This window comes from Ovis canadensis, chromosome 21 (genome assembly GCF_042477335.2).
Source record: "Ovis canadensis isolate MfBH-ARS-UI-01 breed Bighorn chromosome 21, ARS-UI_OviCan_v2, whole genome shotgun sequence".
In the NCBI taxonomy this organism is placed as follows: Eukaryota; Metazoa; Chordata; class Mammalia; order Artiodactyla; family Bovidae; genus Ovis; species Ovis canadensis.
The window spans coordinates 59,278,143-59,296,706 of record NC_091265.1 but is presented as its reverse complement, the minus strand read 5'-3'; the positions used below and the strand labels follow the sequence as shown (position 1 = coordinate 59,296,706).

At 48.6% G+C, this 18,564-nt stretch overlaps 1 protein-coding gene across 26 annotated transcripts; it reads left to right on the top strand.

Moving 5' to 3' along the window:
- The first annotated feature begins 2,748 nt into the window (after positions 1–2,748).
- SF1 (splicing factor 1) lies at positions 2,749–16,939 on the top strand. Of its 26 annotated transcripts, none has more exons than XM_069565548.1 (14): positions 3,067–3,492; positions 5,195–5,323; positions 7,966–8,041; positions 11,072–11,224; positions 11,424–11,513; positions 12,055–12,238; positions 12,327–12,442; positions 12,542–12,649; positions 13,335–13,515; positions 13,772–14,045; positions 14,334–14,393; positions 14,509–14,688; positions 15,401–15,605; positions 16,035–16,939. In XM_069565548.1, the coding sequence occupies exons 1-14, from the start codon at positions 3,462–3,464 to the stop codon at positions 16,162–16,164; spliced, it is 1,917 nt and encodes a 638-aa protein (XP_069421649.1). In that variant the 5' UTR covers positions 3,067–3,461; the 3' UTR covers positions 16,165–16,939. The 26 variants fall into 26 exon arrangements, with proteins under 26 accessions (XP_069421654.1, XP_069421652.1, XP_069421649.1 ...); XM_069565549.1 differs by having other exon boundaries at positions 3,074–3,492; positions 13,793–14,045; XM_069565533.1 differs by having other exon boundaries at positions 3,082–3,870; positions 13,793–14,045.
- Positions 16,940–18,564: the final 1,625 nt, after the last annotated feature.

Here is an 18,564-nt window from a genome sequence, read left to right as displayed (position 1 = left end):
TTTTTTTAAAAACTCTCACAAAAATCCTAAAGGAAATGACTAGAAAGCAGCGACAGTCACTACCCCATGAGAGTCACAGCTGCAGCCTTTACCATTACTAGTACGGTAACAGCATTCGTAACAGTAATAGTACATTTTTATTTGTGTGTTAGTCTCTCTGTTTTGCTAGACCATGATTTTCTGGAAGCAGGGGCTGAATTTCATTCAGGGTCATATCTGTCAAGCTGTTTTACATCTAGTAGTTGCTCAAACATCGAATGATTCTTTTCTCCCCTCCTCCCTAGAATTTGTTGTACTTACTGATAATGTTTCCTTATTTTCAGATGATTTAAACATTTCTATTTTTCCTTTTATGCCCACAATATTAACTTCATTTTTATTAGTTACATTTGCTTAGTATAAAAAGTTAAACATCACATATAGAAATAGGAGAAAAAGTAAAAATTACCTGAGATCCCACTAACAGTGGAAATTTGGTGATTGTTCTGTCAATGCATTTTTTTTGTCTCGCAGCATGGCTTGTGAGATTTTAGTTCCCTGACCAGTGATCAAGCTTGGGCCCCTGGCAGTGGAACCGCCAAGTCCTAACCACTGGGCCATAGGGAACTCCCTCAATGCGTTTCTTTATACAGTTGTATAATGTTATGTAAATGTTTTTGAACTATGGTGTTGGAGAAGACTCTTTAGAGTCCCTTGGACTGCAAGATCAAACTCGTCAATCCTAAAGGAAATTAGTCCTGAATATTCATTGAAGGACTGATGCTGAAGCTGAAGCTCCAATACTTTGGTCACCTGATGTGAAAAACTGACCCATTAGAAAAGACCATGATGCAGGGAAAGATTGAAGCCAGGAGGAGAAGGGGACAACAGAGGATGAGATAGTTGGATGGCATCGCCGGCTTGGACATGAGCTTGAGGAAGCTCTGGGCATTGGGGATGGCCAGGGAAGCCTGGTGTGCTGCTTGGGGTCACAAACAGTCAGACACGACTAAGTGACTAAACTGAACTGAAATGGGATCACATCATACATTTTTAAAAAATACAAAAAATATTTTAAAAACATGCTGGTTCTTAAAATGTATTGGATAACTTCCAAGTACCTATTTCCCTCTTCAGCGTCTTCAGTGACTTGTGTATCCTCCGTGGCTTTCTCCATACTCATATAATCACACGCATAACACACGTATGGACTCTGTTTTACAAAAACAAGATCATGTAATAGCTATTTCTCTGCTTCTTTTCTTATTCAATAACAATACAGCACGGAAGTCCCTCCTTGTCAAGGCTGCCTACTAATCCAGGTTATGGGTAATCTACTTCATTTAACCAATCACATATTGATGGTAGTTTTCTGTTTCCAGGTTTCTGCAGTTACAAACAAGACCGCAGAAAATGCAATAGAAGACTTTGAACACATTACATTAAGTAGTCATATGCCTTGCTTAGGGGCAGATTCCCAGGAGTGGGATTACCACATTGAACATGTTTTTTATTTTTCCCTGAAAGAGGTACAAAATTTTTTTAAGCCACACCATGCAGGATTTTAGTTCCCCAACCAGTGCCCCCATGCACTGGGAGTGCAAAGTCTTACCCACTGGACTACCAAGGAAGTTTTGAGAGGTATAATTTTAATAGATAATAGAATGCTTTTCAAAAAAGCATTCAAAGTAGTAACTTAGCTTTTTTTTTCCTGATTGTTGAAGACGTCTCATATCACCTTTAATTTGCATTCATTCTTAGGAGATTGGTACTTTTCATATTTTTGGCTATTTGGATCTGCTCTTCTCAGGCTTGTCTATTCAGTCTTTGCTCATTTTCTGTTTTCTCTTTTAAATTATTTTTTTAAGACTTATTTCCATATTACAGATATTAGCTCTTTATCATATGTATGGCAAGTATACTTGCCTAATGTATTACTGTTGACTTTTATCATAGTTTCCTTTGGTAACTAACTTTTGTTGTTTCCTGTCTTCATAAAGTCTCTACCCCTAGATGACTCCGACAATCTCCTAAATTGTACTGTGTCTGTTCTATTGTTTAAATTTAGGACTCTATAGGGCTCAGGGGTTAAAGCTCTGCCTGCAATGCGGGAGACCTGGGTTCGATCTCTGGGTCGGGAAGATCCCCTGGAGAAGGAAATGGCAACCCACTCCAGTACTCTTGCCTGGAGAATCCCATGGACAGAGGAGCTTGGTGGGCTACAGTCCACGGGGTCGCAAAGAGCCGGACACGACTGAGCGACTTCACTTCACTTTATACCATTTACTAGCTAAATCTTTTCCTTACTGAATTGAAATGCCATTTTTTTGGTTAGACTCTATCCTATTGTACTGTCTTTCCTACAACAATACCACATTGTTTCATTAGTGTGTCTTTTCTATTGTATTATTCGGAAAGGCAAGCTCCTCAACCTAGTTTACAAATTTCCCCACTATTTTCAGTTATTTTATTTGACTTAAAAGATGATCTAATCAATCTTAACTTCGCTGGGATTCTAATGAAAACGCACGGTATTTTTGATAACTTCATATTGCCTTCCACCTAAGATATGTGTACCTCCATGGGCTCGGTACCGTTTTTAATCCTTCCTCCCACTTTTTATTTTTTTCAAAAACAGGAAGTCCTCGTTTACCTGTGTTGTCGACGGATCCGGTTTACCGGTCCGCGCCAGCCCCTCCCCCACCCCTCGGTTCCGGGTTACCATGGGACTCGAGGATTGACGTCACCAAGGGCTTCCGCGCCGGACCCGAGGGTCGACGCTGAAGCCAGGGACAGAGACACGGTTTTGCCCCATCTATGCATGCGCGCTCCTGTCCCGCTCCTCCCCGACCCCAATTCTTGTTCCGCCAAGGCTTTCCCGCCGCGACCTCTAGCTTAAACCCAGCGAAATTACTCCCCGGGGCAAAGGAGCAAAGAAAAAAAAAAAAAAAAGAACCAGCGACAGCCAATCCCAGGACATTACAACGCAATGGAGATTGATTGACTACACCAACCCAGCCAATGGGAGAGCTCTTGGCCCCATACGTCACAGAGTTTGCCCCACCCTATCCCTCCTTTCTGGACTCCGAGCTCCGTTCGCGCAGTAACAAATGAAGTGCGCGCTGCGACACCTCCCAGCTCTTCAGGCTCGGCCGCCATTTCCTCGCCTGGCCTAACGGTCCGGCCAATCCCAGCGCGCATCGAGAAAAGCTAAGGCTCCACCAATCGGAGGCCGCCGATTCCGACCCTTTGCCTCCGCTCGGCCCAATCCAGGCCCCGGCCCCGTCGCCCCCGATCCGCCCCCGCGGCGCTCTCTCTCCTCCCTCTTTGTGCGTCTCGCGCCGCCGCCGCCGCCCCGCCGCGTGAGAGAACGGGTTCCGCGCGCTCCGCGGCAGCGCAGTCGGGTCCCCTCCCCCCAGAAGATTCGCGAAGAAGAAGCCGCCGCCGAAAAGGAGCCGCCGGTGCCGGTCCCTGGGGGCGCCATGGCGACCGGAGCGAACGCTACGCCGCTGGGTAAGCTGGGCCCCCCAGGCCTCCCTCCCCTCCCTGGCCCCAAAGGGGGCTTCGAGCCGGGACCACCGACTGCCCCCGGGCCTGGGGCGGGGCTGCTGGTGTCCGGGCCGCTGCCGCCCCCGCCCGTGGGCTCGGTGGGGGCCCTGACCGCGGCCTTCCCCTTTGCGGCGCTACCGCCGCCGCCGCCGCCGCCGCCGCCCCCCCCGCCTCCCCAGCAGCCGCCGCCGCCGCCACCGCCCCCCTCCTCGGGCTCCTCGTACTCGCCGCCGCAGCCGCCCCCTCCGCCGCCGCTCTACCAGCGCGTGTCGCCACCACAGCCACCGCCACCCCAGCCGCCGCGTCAGGACCAGCAGCCGGGCCCGACCGGCGGCGGAGGAGGTGAGTCGGGCCGAGAGAGCGCGCGAGGCGCTGCGCGGATGGGCCCGGCCGGCTGAGGGCCGCGCGGCGGCGGCGGCGACGGCGGCTGCACGCGGCAGGGGCGCGCGCGCGCACGGGGAGGCCCGGGCGGCGGAGCCACGGGGCGCGCGGCCTGGTTCTCGGGCCTCGAGTGCGCACGCGCCTCAGGGGTGGGGGCCCGGCGGGAGGAAGTTTGTTGCGCGCAGGCGCAGTTTGGCGGCCGGGCTTTGTGGCTGTCCTAAAAGCCGGGATTGGGGGGACCCCTTGTTGCTCTCTGCCCCTGGTGTTCAGGAGCGGGTGTGGATAGGGGATCGAGTGGGTGGTTGGGGTGCCTCATGTGCAAGTCCGGAGGGCGGAAAGGGTCGACTGATGACGTGGAGCGTCCTCTTCCTGGTTGTAGTGGAGTCCTAAAGGAAGAAAGTACCAAGAGAAGCTCCTTAAAACTTCTTTAATAAGACAGGGCTTTCACTTCAGAACCAGAATGGATGAAAGTCTTCAGGGGGTGTTTGGGTCCGATTTTTTTGTGGCCCTTTTTGGAGAAGGATGTTCCGTTCGTTTCCATATCTCACTGTATCTACCTAGGAAGTATGACACGCCTCCTCTTGAGGCTTTTCCGCTGGGTCTTGCTCCTGAGAAGGCGCCTTTGTGTATCAAACGCCAGGAAGTTTCTGCTTGTGTACTGGGGAAGAAAGATTTGGCTCTTGTTGTATAGCTTGTTCTTTGTTGAACTTGATACATTTTTTAGACCCTAAGTGTCCACCTGGCCAGGAAAATGCTGACCTTAGCCAAACCTCTGAGGAGAAAAGTGATTTTGCTGAAAAATCAGGTTTTTCAGTTGATAACCATAAGTTTAGTTTCGTTTTGTCTCAGATGACTGGTGGGGAGGTGGGAGGAGCCAGAAGTTAACAATATTGCTTTATACCCTTGAATATTCAGTCTGCTCTTATGTCCTGGGGCTGTTAAGAGGTTTATGGACACCATGTGGTATACTATTATCTCAATACTTTTTTATTTCACTACTTGAAACTTTATGCACTGAGATTTCTTGTTTACATATTTCACAACATTTCTGTGGACAAAAATCATAAATGTGCCATGTTAACTTTTCAGACCCAGGTCCCCTTCTAGTGGCCATGTCTTTTGACTTCCCAGGTTTGTCTTCCATTCTTTGCTGTTTCTTTTTAGGTCCAGTTCTCAGTTTCACGGTCTGCTGAGGTTGTGTGTAGTATAATAAGTATCCTAAACTGCTTGTTGGTAGTTACTCTGCTGGTTTATCTTTGCATCTGACGAACCTTATCTCTTTTAGACTTCCCCAGTAAGAAGCGGAAGAGGAGCCGCTGGAATCAAGACACAATGGAACAGAAGACGGTGATTCCAGGAATGCCTACAGTCATCCCCCCTGGACTTACTCGGGAACAAGAAAGAGCTTATATAGGTAAATACACGTTCTGCACTCAAATGCATTTTCAGATCGTTACTGAACATTTTATTTGTTGAAAGTTTGGGACTTTACAGTTTTCTCTTTGAGAGGAGCTATGGTCAGATGACTTTGATGTAATCCATAAGTTTTTGCTCTGTGAGTCCTGCATTTGTAGCTCCTTGTTTTGGTCTGTTGGTAACAGCAGTGTTCTCCATGAGTGCCAGAAGGGTAGAGGGGCCTGCTTAGGAATGAGAATAGTTCCCAGCCCAGCACCCCACCCCACCCTTTTCAGCTGCTGTTCATTACCAATTGATGAGGTGAGTGTTACATGCCTCTCTGGACTTGGCCCCAGTGGAGAACACTGCAGGTATTGTAAACCAAGTACCTTTTTCACAGCCTGGCCTTTCACCATAATTTCATATTCCTCCTTTCCCTAAAATGTGGTCTTTTATTTTTTTATAGGTACTTTGTGAAAGGGGAAAAAACTCAGTTTAATCAAAAAGTGGTTCTGAAAGTGTGTTTACCCCCTTTTACCATTTTGTTGAATTTAACCTTTCCTTCAGCATCTTTTCTGGTTTGGTCTTTGGAGAGCTGTCTTAAAATGAGGGCTCTTGTGTTTACTCCTAAGGAACTCTGCAGGGAAAGGGGTACTGCTTGGATCTGGAATAATGAGGTGGTTAGGATAAAAGATCTTAACTGTTGGGGAATTTTGAGAATTATGAATGTCCACAGTAGAAATGAAACTGACTTCAAAATTACCTTTTTTTTAAAAAATAAAAGGTTTTTAATGCAAGTTTTACATTTATTTGTGTACCTGTACAGCTGTCTCAAAAAAGTTTACTTGATACACATTTCCTACTAACCAAATAAACATTCGAGTAAATTAGGGCAGAAGCCTCCTAGACCCATGAGGTCCTCTAGGCCATTATTGTTCTTGAGGGTCTTCATCTCTTTTCTAGACTGCTGAGAATTTTGAGTTGTTGAAATTGTCTTATCTCCTTTTTACAATACTAATAATTCTTCTTTCCCTACTGTTGAGTCTATTTCCACCCATCCTTTTATGTCTTGTATTTGACTAGTCTGGGTCTTGATAACCTTATGAAAATGTCCCTAGTGGAGTGATAGCCCAAGAACACAAGCAGATGTAGAAAATGAGAAAAACAGCTTCATTCTTTACATTTCCAGCTCTCTTCCTTTGGAGGAAGTTACTGCTCTGGGTCCTAAGAGCGTTTAAACGTATAACCAAAGCCTGAGCTAGTGTAGGTCTCTTCTCCAAGGAAGATGGCAACCTTTAGATTCAGATGCCGGTGGTCTCCTCAGATCAGAGCCCACATCCCTGCTGTCCAGTTATGAGTACTGCCTACCTCCATGAAGGTGACTTTCTCGTTGAGCAGTTGAGCCTAACACCTGACTGCCAAGTCAGAACTTTTCTCGCATAAAACAACTTGGGGGCCCACATATGTCTCGTGCTCTTTTATCTCTCTTACACAGGATGTCCCCAATATACTCTTCTGATATTAATGTACATTTTCATTTCTTCTGAGTTGGAGTGGATGTGGGATATAGCCCTGTGGGGTGTATTTAAAATTAGAAGGGTGTCTGGGGCTAGACATGTGTTAATTCTTGGAGTCAACTCAACTTGAACCCAACCCATTAAGACTTGCCCTTGTTAGAGATACCTGCTTAGGACACTCAGATGCTACAAAGGTAAGAAACAGGTGGTCATTCAGCATGTGAAGAATCTGGCTTCACATTTCCCATTATCTTCAGAAAATCAGCTGGGTAACACTTCCCTGGAGTCACTGAACTTTTGTGAAACCCTCATCTCTCTTTTTCATATACAGCCTCATTTGGTCATTTGTCAAGGTCTGAGGGCCCCACATAACTCCTTGACCCACACTTTTCATTCTCTGCACCCCTACTTTTATTCCCCATGTAAGGAGCGAGTCTAAACTTTCTGCCTTGTTAACTGGTGTATTAAGGTATACTGATTGTCATAAAATTTGAATGAAAATAACAGGTATTGGGAGATCCTTACTAGTACGGATCTGGTTTTACAGAAAGAATATGCACAAACTTATATATGAGACTGTTGAATTGGTTATTAAATGTTTCATTTAAGGAATTTTAATCCTGGTAACAGTGAAAATGATCTTTGCTTAACTGGTGTTTTTCCTTGTCCCATGTTAATTGAATCTCATTTTGGGTTATGTTTAAGTTTTGATGAAGGAAAAATAAAATCTAAGAGTCTTACACTCAAGAATGTAATTTGGTGGGAACAGGGTATTCGTGTAACATACATGGTTCAGTTCTGGGTGCCAGTTGCATAGCAGGCCTTGGTGAGAGGAAGAGGCAAAACGCCTCCTAATAATTGTTTTCATGTTAGCCTTAGTGAACAGTCTATACTGCTAACCCCTCTTCCAACAAACTGTTTGCTTCCTTAAGTGATAACCATTTTGAAGTGAAAGATACTTAGAGATGTAAGTGGACTCCTGCCAGTAGATGGTTGGGAGTTTTTGCCTCAATGTGTTCACTGATCAGTCGTCCCTTTCAAAGTCTCCGAGTTCTTCATGCTTGTTGTTGAGATTTGAGATGTTTTTTGGTAACATTGTCTTTTTTCCATCCTTTTTTTTCTTTCCTAACCTGGTTTCTTCCAGTGCAACTGCAGATAGAAGACCTGACTCGTAAACTGCGCACAGGAGACCTGGGCATCCCCCCTAACCCTGAGGACAGGTTGGGAAACAGTTTTAACCAGCTGACAGTAACGCTTTTACCTTTTTCTCAATACGTTTTACTGGTGGCAACATGTTGTGTCAGTTCAATAAAATCCTAGTAAGAAGACTGGTACTGTGACCATTCTGGGAACTAGAGTGTAAATTAGCAGTATATACGGTCAGTCATCAGTTAGCAGATTGGAATGAAGTTTTAATTACTAGCAGAATCAAAAGTTACAGGAAAACGGACAACTGGTTTTCAATTGAAAAACATGTAGATTTTAACCCGATTTACCCACTAGTAGGGACAGTGAGGCGGCCCATTAACCAGCAATTTCAGTCCTTCCTGTGGCTGAAAGCCCAGGTGTAGCGTGTTCTTCACAGGTACTACACAATGTAGGGAATAAGAATATTTTTGAGCATTACTGAATTTGAGCAGGCCAGAAACTCAGTCTGGTCAGCTTATGCTGCAGTCTCCTGCTCATGGTTTTGAAATAGACAAGATTCTAACCAACTTCCTTCATTGCTGCCAGTTAATTGTCAGCCTTGGCCATTGCCTGGGGTGTTGGGAGGGGCCAGAATATTTTCACCTGTTTTGGGAAGGCAAGCAACCAACCTATTACTTTTTTTTTTTTTTTTTAAGGGAGTGTGGTCCTCAAACAGCTGTGGTCATGTCATTTCAGTTTGTAATTTCTCACCTCTAAAAAAGTAAAAAGTCTACAAAGTTTGAGGGAAATGAACTTTTTTAACAAGAATTTTATTGGCAGGCCAATATTTGAACAGCTAAAATCTGGTCCATTTACTAGAAAGGCAATGTGCCTCCTCAGTGAAGTTTCTCTTAGTGCATGCAGCATAGTTGAAGACACTTTGCTTTAAAAAGTAGTGTTTTTGGCTTGCTACCCATTTTAATAACTTGTTAAATAAGGAAGATGATGTAATGGTTTTTGAAGCCACTCACTTAAATAAGCACCTTTCTGGTGTCCTGTGTCAGGAAGCAAAGTAATATATATTGATACTTTTCATTTGAGTTAATTAAATTTTTATTTTTTCACCTGTAAATTTTGGTTGGAGGGTTGTTATGTTTTATATTTTGACTTTTTTTTTTTTAAGATTTGCTTTATAGATTATAGACCACAACTGTTTAGTGCCTTTTTGGCCCTTTTTCCTTTAATAATATGTCCACAGGTTACCAGGCAGTTCCTCAAAAAGTTGAATTTTTAACCAACCTTTGTTTCCTGGAGAATTTGGATTAGAAATTAGATGACCTCTAATACTATTCTTACTCAAAGTGAAGAAGTTGGGCCAGTCTGACCTCTAGAATATTGGTTTTTGCCTTTCATTTCCACAATTTGGAAAGAGGTTGCACTGTTGTGGGGCCTTTAAATGACCAATTTGGTACTGGTAAAGCTTCTTTTGGTGATTAGCCAGAAGTGCTTAATTCTAGACAGCTATGAATGAGGTGGGAATTAGAAATGTCAAGCATGTTAGAAATAAAATCAGAGGAGAGTTTTTTTTTTTCCTCACTTGAATTCAGTTTGAAAGAGGCCCTAATTAATGCCTGATGGTTTTGCTTTGAAAGAGCCCAGGTTTGAGGGAAATGCATGAGTTTCTCACTTAAGGTTATTTCTTAAGAAGGTGTATTCTCAGTATGAAGCCACTTAATGCCATTTTGATGTTGCTTAAGTTGCACAGTTAAAAATGTTTTAAAATCTTCTGTAGATTTAAATGTATAAGATGGTAGTCTAATGAGCTGGGGTATGTTTGTCTTTGTTCACTATTACTGGATTGTGCTAACAGTTTATACAGATGCTAGAAACGGAGGTGTCATTTAGCCGTCATTAGCCATGAACAAACCTGACCTTTTATTCCATCGTGTGTGTAACGTGGTATGACATGGTTCCCTTTAGGCTGAAGACAGTGGGAGCAGCCGAGTTCAGTCCTTGCTCTCCAACTAGGCAAGGTTCTCTCAACTAAACAAAGGGTATAGGAATCTTGACTACTTTCAGGATGTTTTTAAAATAACCTGATCCACATGGTCTCTTCCCTTCTTGCAGCTGCTACTAAATTTTCATTCAGAATATCAAGCTATGGTCCTTTTTGTAATCTTAACTCAGAATTCTAGGGGTGTAACTTCTCTTTTTTTTTATTACCGCAAAATCCAGCTGTGGTAAACTGATCATTTTATCATTGCTATTTTTTACTTGTAGCAACAGCATTTTACTCCTTTAAAAAAAAGAGAGAGAAAATCTGCTTTCTGGACTTGTAAACTCTGGTGGAGAATCATAGGTTTTCCCCTTGCTGTTTGCAGGTTCAGACCCTAGACAAATACTTGACCAAATCTGCATTTGCAGCCTCTCAGAGAAGCTGCTTTAGCAATTTAACGGTTTTCTCTACCCAGACTCCCTAACCTCGAACAGCCAGAAAACAGGTTGACTCCTGGGCCTTGGACACAGCCAGCCAGGCCATTGAAGGAAAAGCAGAGACGAAGCCTTGAACCATCTCTCTCCATTGTGGGGGCCAAGTAGCTGCAGTAGCCTTGAGTCCCAGCTGTATTGGGTTAAAGAGCTCATACTTAACTATGTGGTAGGGGTACAGCCTCTCTTCCTGTTATGGCATGAGCTCTGCAAGAGTCATTTAACGTTTTACCTAAACTTGGGGTTTCCGTGGTTCATAAAGTTGTAATATGTTTTTTTTTTCCCAAACAAAAGAAAATTCATATTTGGCAAGAAGACTCCAGAGGATGATACAGTCCTTGCCATTTACAGTCTAGAGATTTTCCCTTAGAAGGACAGACTTTTTTTCCTCTCATCACTTTGAGAACAAAACCACTTTTTTCCTTTCTCACACACACCCCAGTCCCCCTGATGCTAAGCAAGTTTCCACCTCCCTATTCCACACGATTTTGAATAGCACACGTTATGGTCGGTTCCTCCGAAGAGTGTTGTGTTAGGGTCTTGAGAGGCAGAGGGGCTGGGGAAGACTTATTTTAGCCCGTGTGGGAATGAGAGAAAGTGAAGGCAGAGGGGTGACGGTGGTCTGTTTCCCACAGGTCCCCTTCCCCTGAGCCCATCTACAATAGTGAGGGGAAGAGGCTTAACACTCGCGAGTTCCGCACCCGCAAGAAACTTGAGGAGGAACGGCATAATCTCATCACGGAAATGGTTGCCCTCAACCCTGATTTCAAGCCTCCTGCAGATTACAAGTAAGCCAGGGGACTGGGTGGTCCGGGATAAAGACCCCAACCGATTAGGTGTGGTGTACTAGAGCATTGTGGATACTAACCTCTCACTCCTTACCTCTGTCACCCATAACAACATGTGGTACAGAAGGTTCTAGAAGAGCTATTGATTATCTGTGTCACGTCAGAAGTGTGCAGAGTCTATGAGTCTTTTCTTTCTTAGACCTCCAGCAACACGTGTGAGTGATAAAGTCATGATCCCACAAGATGAGTATCCAGAAATCAATTTTGTGGGGCTGCTGATTGGGCCAAGGTGAGTACCTGCTGTTCTATGGAATACAGAATTCCCAAGGACCTGGGAGGAGCTCCCTGGGTGGCTTGGTGTTAAAGAATCTGCCTGCTAATGCAACAGACATGGTTCGATCCCTGGGTTGGGAAGATCCCCTGAAGGAGGAAATGGCAATGCACTCCAGTGTTCTTGCTCGGAAAATCCCATGGACAGAGGAGCCTGGTGGGCTACATGGGGGTCACAAGAGTCAGATGAGACTTAGTAACTGAGCAAGCATGCAAAGACCTAGGAGATGTGTCTGTCTTGTGCCTTTCTTGGTACCATCTTCCTGCTTTTGGTAGGATGTTCACTTTGGCTGGGTGAGTGCCTTTCGGTGAGAAAATTTTCCATTTCACGGCAGAGAAGTCAGATCTTGAGGATTGCTGTCTGTGACCTTAACTTAAAGATCGTGGAGCTGTTGGTGGGAAAATCCCATTCTGTACACTCACGGTTTCCTATCACTGCCCAGTGAGCCACTCTCAATTTCCATGTTGGGTAGTAAAGCCATCTTTTCTGCCTCTTACAGAGGGAACACCTTGAAGAACATAGAGAAGGAGTGTAATGCCAAGATCATGATCCGGGGGAAAGGTTCTGTGAAAGAAGGAAAAGTTGGGCGCAAAGATGGCCAGATGCTGCCGGGAGAAGATGAGCCACTTCATGCCCTGGTCACTGCCAATACCATGGAGAATGTGAAGAAAGCAGTAGAACAGGTGAGGGAGTCAGGAAGGAAGCCTCCAACCAGAAACCTAGGTGGCAGTCCCAGGACTTACATAACTGTGCCCGTTGCGTCTCTACCAGATAAGAAACATTCTGAAGCAGGGTATCGAGACTCCTGAGGACCAGAATGACCTACGGAAGATGCAACTTCGAGAGTTGGCTCGCTTGAATGGGACCCTTCGGGAAGATGATAACAGGTATGTATAATTGGTTTAGAGGGACATGCACAAAAACCAGAACCTACAGAAGAAGGGTGCTTGGCCACAGCCCTTGAGGTGACCTTTTTCTCTTAACAGGATCTTAAGACCCTGGCAGAGCTCTGAGACCCGCAGCATTACCAATACCACAGTGTGTACCAAGTGTGGAGGGGCTGGCCACATTGCTTCCGATTGCAAGTTCCAAAGGTGAGGGTTTCCTGGCAGCTTCTGGTGTATAGAACGGTTCGTGTTAACCTGCAGACCCAAGAGCTTCCTTTCAGTGAGTTTGGTCTGTTAACAGTGTGATGCAAAGCCCAGGAAAACAGTTGATGGCAAACATCCCTACTTTATTATCTTTATTATCTTGAGCCCAGGGAACCTGAAAACTTCCCTTCTAGGTATAGGTGTTTTCACTGTGGCTCATTGCTAACTGCTGTTTGTTGCTTATGGTTGGTATTATAAGACAGCTTGTAGTTTTGACCAGTTGCAATTTAGCATTTGATAGCAATGTTTTTCTACTTCAAGTGATAAATATAAAAAGCCTTGTTAAGAAAGTGTTGGCAGCTGCTCTGGTCTTGCATAGATTTTCCTTTCCTCATACCTGCAATGTGGAAATTGATGGAACTAGTTTTGGGAAAATCTGGAGTTTTCCTGGCTTCCTTTTTCCTCTGTTCTTGCCCAAGGGTCTCTGCTGTGGCAGAGGTCCATGTGCTTTTCCCAGATGCAGAGCTGGGCACAGAGCTGAAGAGCTGATGGGACTGTTTCAAGGAAGGGGTGTTAGAAAGGGTGACTGAATTCCTCTGAACTTTGTGTAAATTCTTCAAAGTAAAGGTTTCCATATTAATGAGTCTTCCCCACCCCTTTTCTCTTTGTGTGCCTACCTCACCTTTAGGCCTGGTGACCCCCAGTCAGCTCAGGATAAAGCACGGATGGATAAAGAATACTTGTCCCTCATGGCTGAACTGGGGGAGGCACCTGTGCCCGCATCTGTGGGCTCCACGTCTGGGCCTGCCACCACACCACTGGCCAGTGCACCTCGGCCTGCTGCTCCCGCCAACAACCCACCTCCGCCGGTGAGTTTCAGGGGGTGGTTCTCACAGCCTGGCCCCCTCTTCTCTTCCTGAGAGATGGGAGTATGTGGCCAGGCGCTTGGGGTAGGACAGTGGACATGGCCGGCAACATTGTTCTTTCGGGCCGTCAGGAATGTTCGGGGACCTCTCAGTTTGGGGAGGTCTTGGCCTTGCGTCCTGGTCCTGTGGCATAGCCGAAAGAACAGTGTTGCCGCCAAAGGGAGCAGGCAGGGACACTGGCGGGAATGCTCTCACGTAGTCTCTCATGTCCACTACCCAGAGCCGCCCACCCTGGATGAATTCCGGCCCGTCGGAGAGTCGACCCTACCATGGCATGCACGGAGGTGGCCCTGGTGGGCCCGGAGGTGGTCCCCACAGCTTCCCACACCCGCTGCCCAGCCTCACAGGTGGGCATGGTGGACATCCCATGCAGCACAACCCTAATGGACCCCCGCCCCCCTGGATGCAGCCCCCACCACCACCGATGAACCAGGGCCCCCACCCACCTGGGCACCATGGCCCTCCTCCAATGGGTAAGTAAGTGTCAGACCAGAAACCTTGGGGCTTTGGGGTAAGCAGGGCTTTACATGGCGGGGAGCAGGTCTCAGAGGGGTTGAGTGTCGGTGCTGAGTCTCTCGCTGAGGCTTGGTCTCCAGGTCAGGAGAATCTCCCTTCTGGTTCAGGAAGGGATTTCTATGTGGGGTATACACAGGCCTGCCTCGTAGAGGTAGCATTCAGAACTGCTCTTGTGTTGGTGGGGGTGTATCTTCCCCGGTCAGTTCCAATGTCCTGCTAAGTCCCTGCTCTTTCCTTCCATCAAGATCAGTACCTGGGAAGTACGCCTGTGGGCTCTGGGGTCTATCGCCTGCATCAAGGAAAAGGTAACAGCCTGGTTGGTGCTTCCTGAGGGGTGCTGCCTGCCTAGGCTGGGGAGGCAGTGGGACCCCTGTGGCGAACCCGTCTCCTCTCCTGAGGCCTCACTCTGCCTCTCCGCAGGTATGATGCCGCCGCCACCTATGGGCATGATGCCGCCGCCGCCGCCGCCTCCCAGTGGGCAGCCTCCGCCCCCTCCCTCTGGTCCTCTTCCCCCATGGCAGCAGCAGCAGCAGCAGCCTCCGCCACCCCCTCCGCCCAGCAGCAGTATGGCTTCCAGTACCCCCTTGCCATGGCAGCAAAGTGAGTGGAGTATTTTGGGCTGGTGGGGGTGGGTGGTATTGGGAGGGTGGGGCTGAGAGGAATGAGAGACCCTCCCAGCTCAGACAGGCAGGCAGACACCTTGGGATGAGACTCTGGTCTCTGCTGTGGGATAAACAGAAAGGGCCTTGTGGCCCCTGGGGGTCTGGGGGAGGAGAGCTGATGTCTGGCGAGGCTGTGTCTGGAGAGAGGTTTGTGGGGGCTGGAGGGGAGCCCGCCATCGTAGGCTGGGAGCCGCTGGCTGGCCCACGCCTGCGCCTTAGGCCCAGGGTTGGGGAGGGTGCATGCATGCTCTGGAGAGGGATGTGACTGGGGCCTGAGAGACTGCAGGGATGGAACCGGGGAGTAGCTGTGGCCTTGAGGTTGAATGTGCCGTTCGGTGGTGGCGGCGGATGGGCGGAGGGATGTCAGAGCCGGTTCTTGTGTCTGGTACCTTCCCCTCAGCCCTTCCAGGGGCATTGGTGACAAAAGGGCTTACTCCGCTAAGCCTAGAGACCTTGAGGCTGACCCCAGGGTAGTCCTGCCCACCCCTCCACCCCCATCGCCAGGACCACCCCGCCCGCCCGCCCCCCACCACCGTACCGCATGCCAAGCAAGGAGCAGGCATCCCTCGCCCCCCCATCCCAAGGCAGCAGCCGCAGAGAGCCGCGGTGTGCCCCCGCGCGTGTGACCTTGGGCTTCTTTACCACCCCAGATACGACGACTACCACCACGAGCGCTGGCACAGGGTCCATCCCGCCATGGCAACAGCAGCAGGCGGCTGCCGCAGCTTCTCCAGGAGCCCCTCAGATGCAAGGCAACCCCACTATGGTGCCCCTGCCCCCAGGGGTCCAGCCGCCTCTGCCGCCCGGGGCCCCTCCCCCTCCGCCGCCTCCGCCGCCTGGTTCCGCCGGCATGATGTATGCCCCGCCCCCTCCTCCTCCGCCTCCCATGGACCCTTCTAACTTTGTCACCATGATGGGCATGGGGGTGGCGGGCATGCCACCCTTTGGGATGCCTCCAGCTCCCCCACCGCCTCCACCACAGAACTAGACTTGGTTTTTTAAGAAAATATATATTATATATAGAGAGAATTGGTCTCGTTTAAACACACGCCGAACCTCACCGTATGGAGCCAGACATTGGGACGCACGCATGTGGGTGTGTGCACGCGTGTGTGTGTGCGCACGCACCAGGCTGGGCCAAGCGACTGAGGACTCGCTTGGGAACGGGCAGGTGGTAATGGGGCGCCAGCTTGGGCTCTCCTGGCGCCCCGTAGCATCGAGTGTCTTTGTCTTCTTTCTCTCCTCACCCAAATCCCTTTGCCTCTCCCCACACTGGGCCGCCAGGATCCCTCCCCGCGGCGGCGATGGCCCGAGCCATGAGAGTGAGGACTTTCCGCGCCCATTGGTGACCCTTCCAGGCAGACAGCCTCAGCAGCGCCCCTGGTGGACAGGATGGTTCGGCAAAGCAGCCTGAGTTATTTTTATGGACGGAATCGGAACACGCTGGCTCCATATTGTGAAATTTTTATTAATTTTTCTTTTTTCTTGTTAGTCCTTCTCTCTGCCTTTCTTCAGACTCCGTCCAAGGAGATGCTCTCCCCGGTCTTCTGCTGCAATTAGATTCCTTTCCCTTTTCTCATTCCTGGTTCTTCTTTAAGGAGAGAGGAGCAAGTGGTTTTTAGGCAAAGAATTTGGGCCATCAGTGTGGCGGGGTGGGGTGGGTGTCTTTGGTTACAAGATTTTCAAACTGCCATATTTTTTTCAAGCTGAGATACTTTTTTTCCCCTTAATTTTAAGTGTGGGGTTTTGTCTCTGCCACCCTCGTGGGGTAGCGGGTCAGTCTCCAGGTTCAGGGTCCATAGCCATCCTGGCACTCCTGCCCGCGGGAGGTGGAGCCACGTAAGCTGCCTGGGGCTTGTCTGCAGCCTGCAGAGCCCTTTCAGCGCTTCCTGAGCTGCCTCAGATTCCATTTGTTCCTCTCCTTCCTGGAAGGCTACCTTTTAAAATTTATTTTAATCCCAAACGTCTGAATGTTCTGCAGTGTTGAGGGGTTTGAGCCCCTTGCTTTCTTCGTTCTGCTTCCTTCCTTTCCTCCCCTCTTCATGGAGTGATTATGTTGACAATAATGTATGATGCGCGTTCTCTTCACTGGTTTATCAGCAGACATTTCTCTGGGCTTTTTGGTGTATGATTCAACACTGCGTTAAAGGGGGGTGTTCCATTGAATAAAAGAGCAGTGTGGTTTTCTGGGTCTGTTGTTTTTCTTTTCTCTCACACTTCTGCCACTGTCGGTGCCACCACCAGGTACCGAAGCTGTGTTCAGCATCTGGCCCCACTGTCCCTTTCCCAGGGGAGCCTCTGGAACCTTCATTTAAGGAAGTCCGCCGCCCCAACCCTTGGTTCCCATTCTCCCTCCCTGTGCAAGTCTGCTGGGGAAGCTGGTGTGTGGGTGGCCCCAGCTTCTGCTAGTTTACTGATTAATGGCTGAAGACCAGGTTCCCCCTTCCTGGTCTTTGTCCTTTTGAAGGCCTTCCCCTGGGGCTCGGACCCCCACATTCGATGAGCTCCAGTTGTGATTCGTGCCTGGAAGCTGCCACCTGACTGAGGCCCTGGGCCTGGGGAGGCCTCAGCACGAAAGGTCAAGCCAACTAATCCTGCCTGTCAGGCTCCAAGCTGCTAAAATTAAAACCGCCAAGTGGCCTTTTCTCTCTCTGCTGGTGACTCGCAGCCTGCCACCATGGCAGGCTTTGGGGAGAGGTGGGGGCAGGAGAAGGGGCCCCACTTTATGCTTTGTAAGCACTTCATAGAGGGTCTCAGGCTGTTTTGTTCTCTGTCTGGGCTAATGGACAGGCCCGTTGTGGCACCAGGAAAACCCAGTTTGGGACTTCCGGGGTAGTGAGTGAGGTCCTTGATCAGCAGCTTCTGCTGATTTACGGCAGTTCTTGGACCTGCATGGGACCCCACACTTCCCACCACCTTCCCTTTGGGCAGGCTGAGGGTCAGCAAGCTTTGCAGCCCACAGCACCAGGCCAGTGGGGACAACACTGGACTGGGTTCTTCTGCAGCTTGGAGATGGAGCAGGCCCTTGGTGTCTGAGCCCTGTCCAGCTTGGTTGGGCTGCTTTGCTGTAGGCCTGCAGGGGTTAATGGAGCCTGAGAAGCTGGACCTATTCACTAGATCTCCCCAAGCAAGCCCTAAAGGTCCCTTGACTGAAAGACAGGGGAGATCTTTCCTCTTTGTCCTTAGCTGACAGAACGGGGGCAGGGCCTGGGGCCTGGCAACCCTCTTTGACCTTGGCTTCACCTCGTTGCTTCCCCCACAAGCTCGGTTTCCCTGGTGGGCTCATTGGGCGGTTAATTAGCTCTTTGAAGCTCTGGAAGAGGCAAAGTGGCGCTATGTGGCTTTTAGAAATAAAATCAATAAATGACTTAACCATAGCCCAGCTATCTCTTCTGTCTCTCTCCCCTGGGGCCAGCTCCATTCCTGAGCTCGCTCCCGCTCTGCTCCCAGCAGTGAGCTTTTGTTTAGGTTTTGGTGAGTAACAAAGTGGCTGGCTGGGGCATGGTCTTGGCCCTTTCTCCAAAGCAGCAAGCACCTGCCTTTGTGATGGAACCAGAGGGGTGAAGAGGGCTTTCCCAGCCGCCTTGGGCCCCTGGGGGAGGGCAGAGCCCTCTGCTTGACCCTGTTCTGGTTCTGCTGCTGCAGCAGTGTCTTCCCTGCCCCCTCAGAGCCAGGTTGGTGGAAGGAATGTCCGTTGGGAAAGGTCACTGTTAGGGCTCTGTTACTGAGACCCTGCCAAGTGCTCTGGAGAAACCCAAGATTGGTCCCAGGAAGGAGACAGGATTTCTGGTTGGAAATCTAGTCGGACATAAAC

Bases quoted from the DNA above. Each gene is read 5' to 3' on its own strand.
- SF1 (XM_069565530.1), top strand. From the start codon at position 3,462: ATGGCGACCGGAGCGAACGCTACGCCGCTGGGTAAGCTGGGCCCCCCA. The intron at 12,239-12,326 runs GTGAGGGAGTCA...CGTCTCTACCAG, and splicing joins TGAAGAAAGCAGTAGAACAG to ATAAGAAACATTCTGAAGCA. The intron at 13,516-13,771 runs GTGAGTTTCAGG...GCTCTCACGTAG, and splicing joins CCAACAACCCACCTCCGCCG to TCTCTCATGTCCACTACCCA.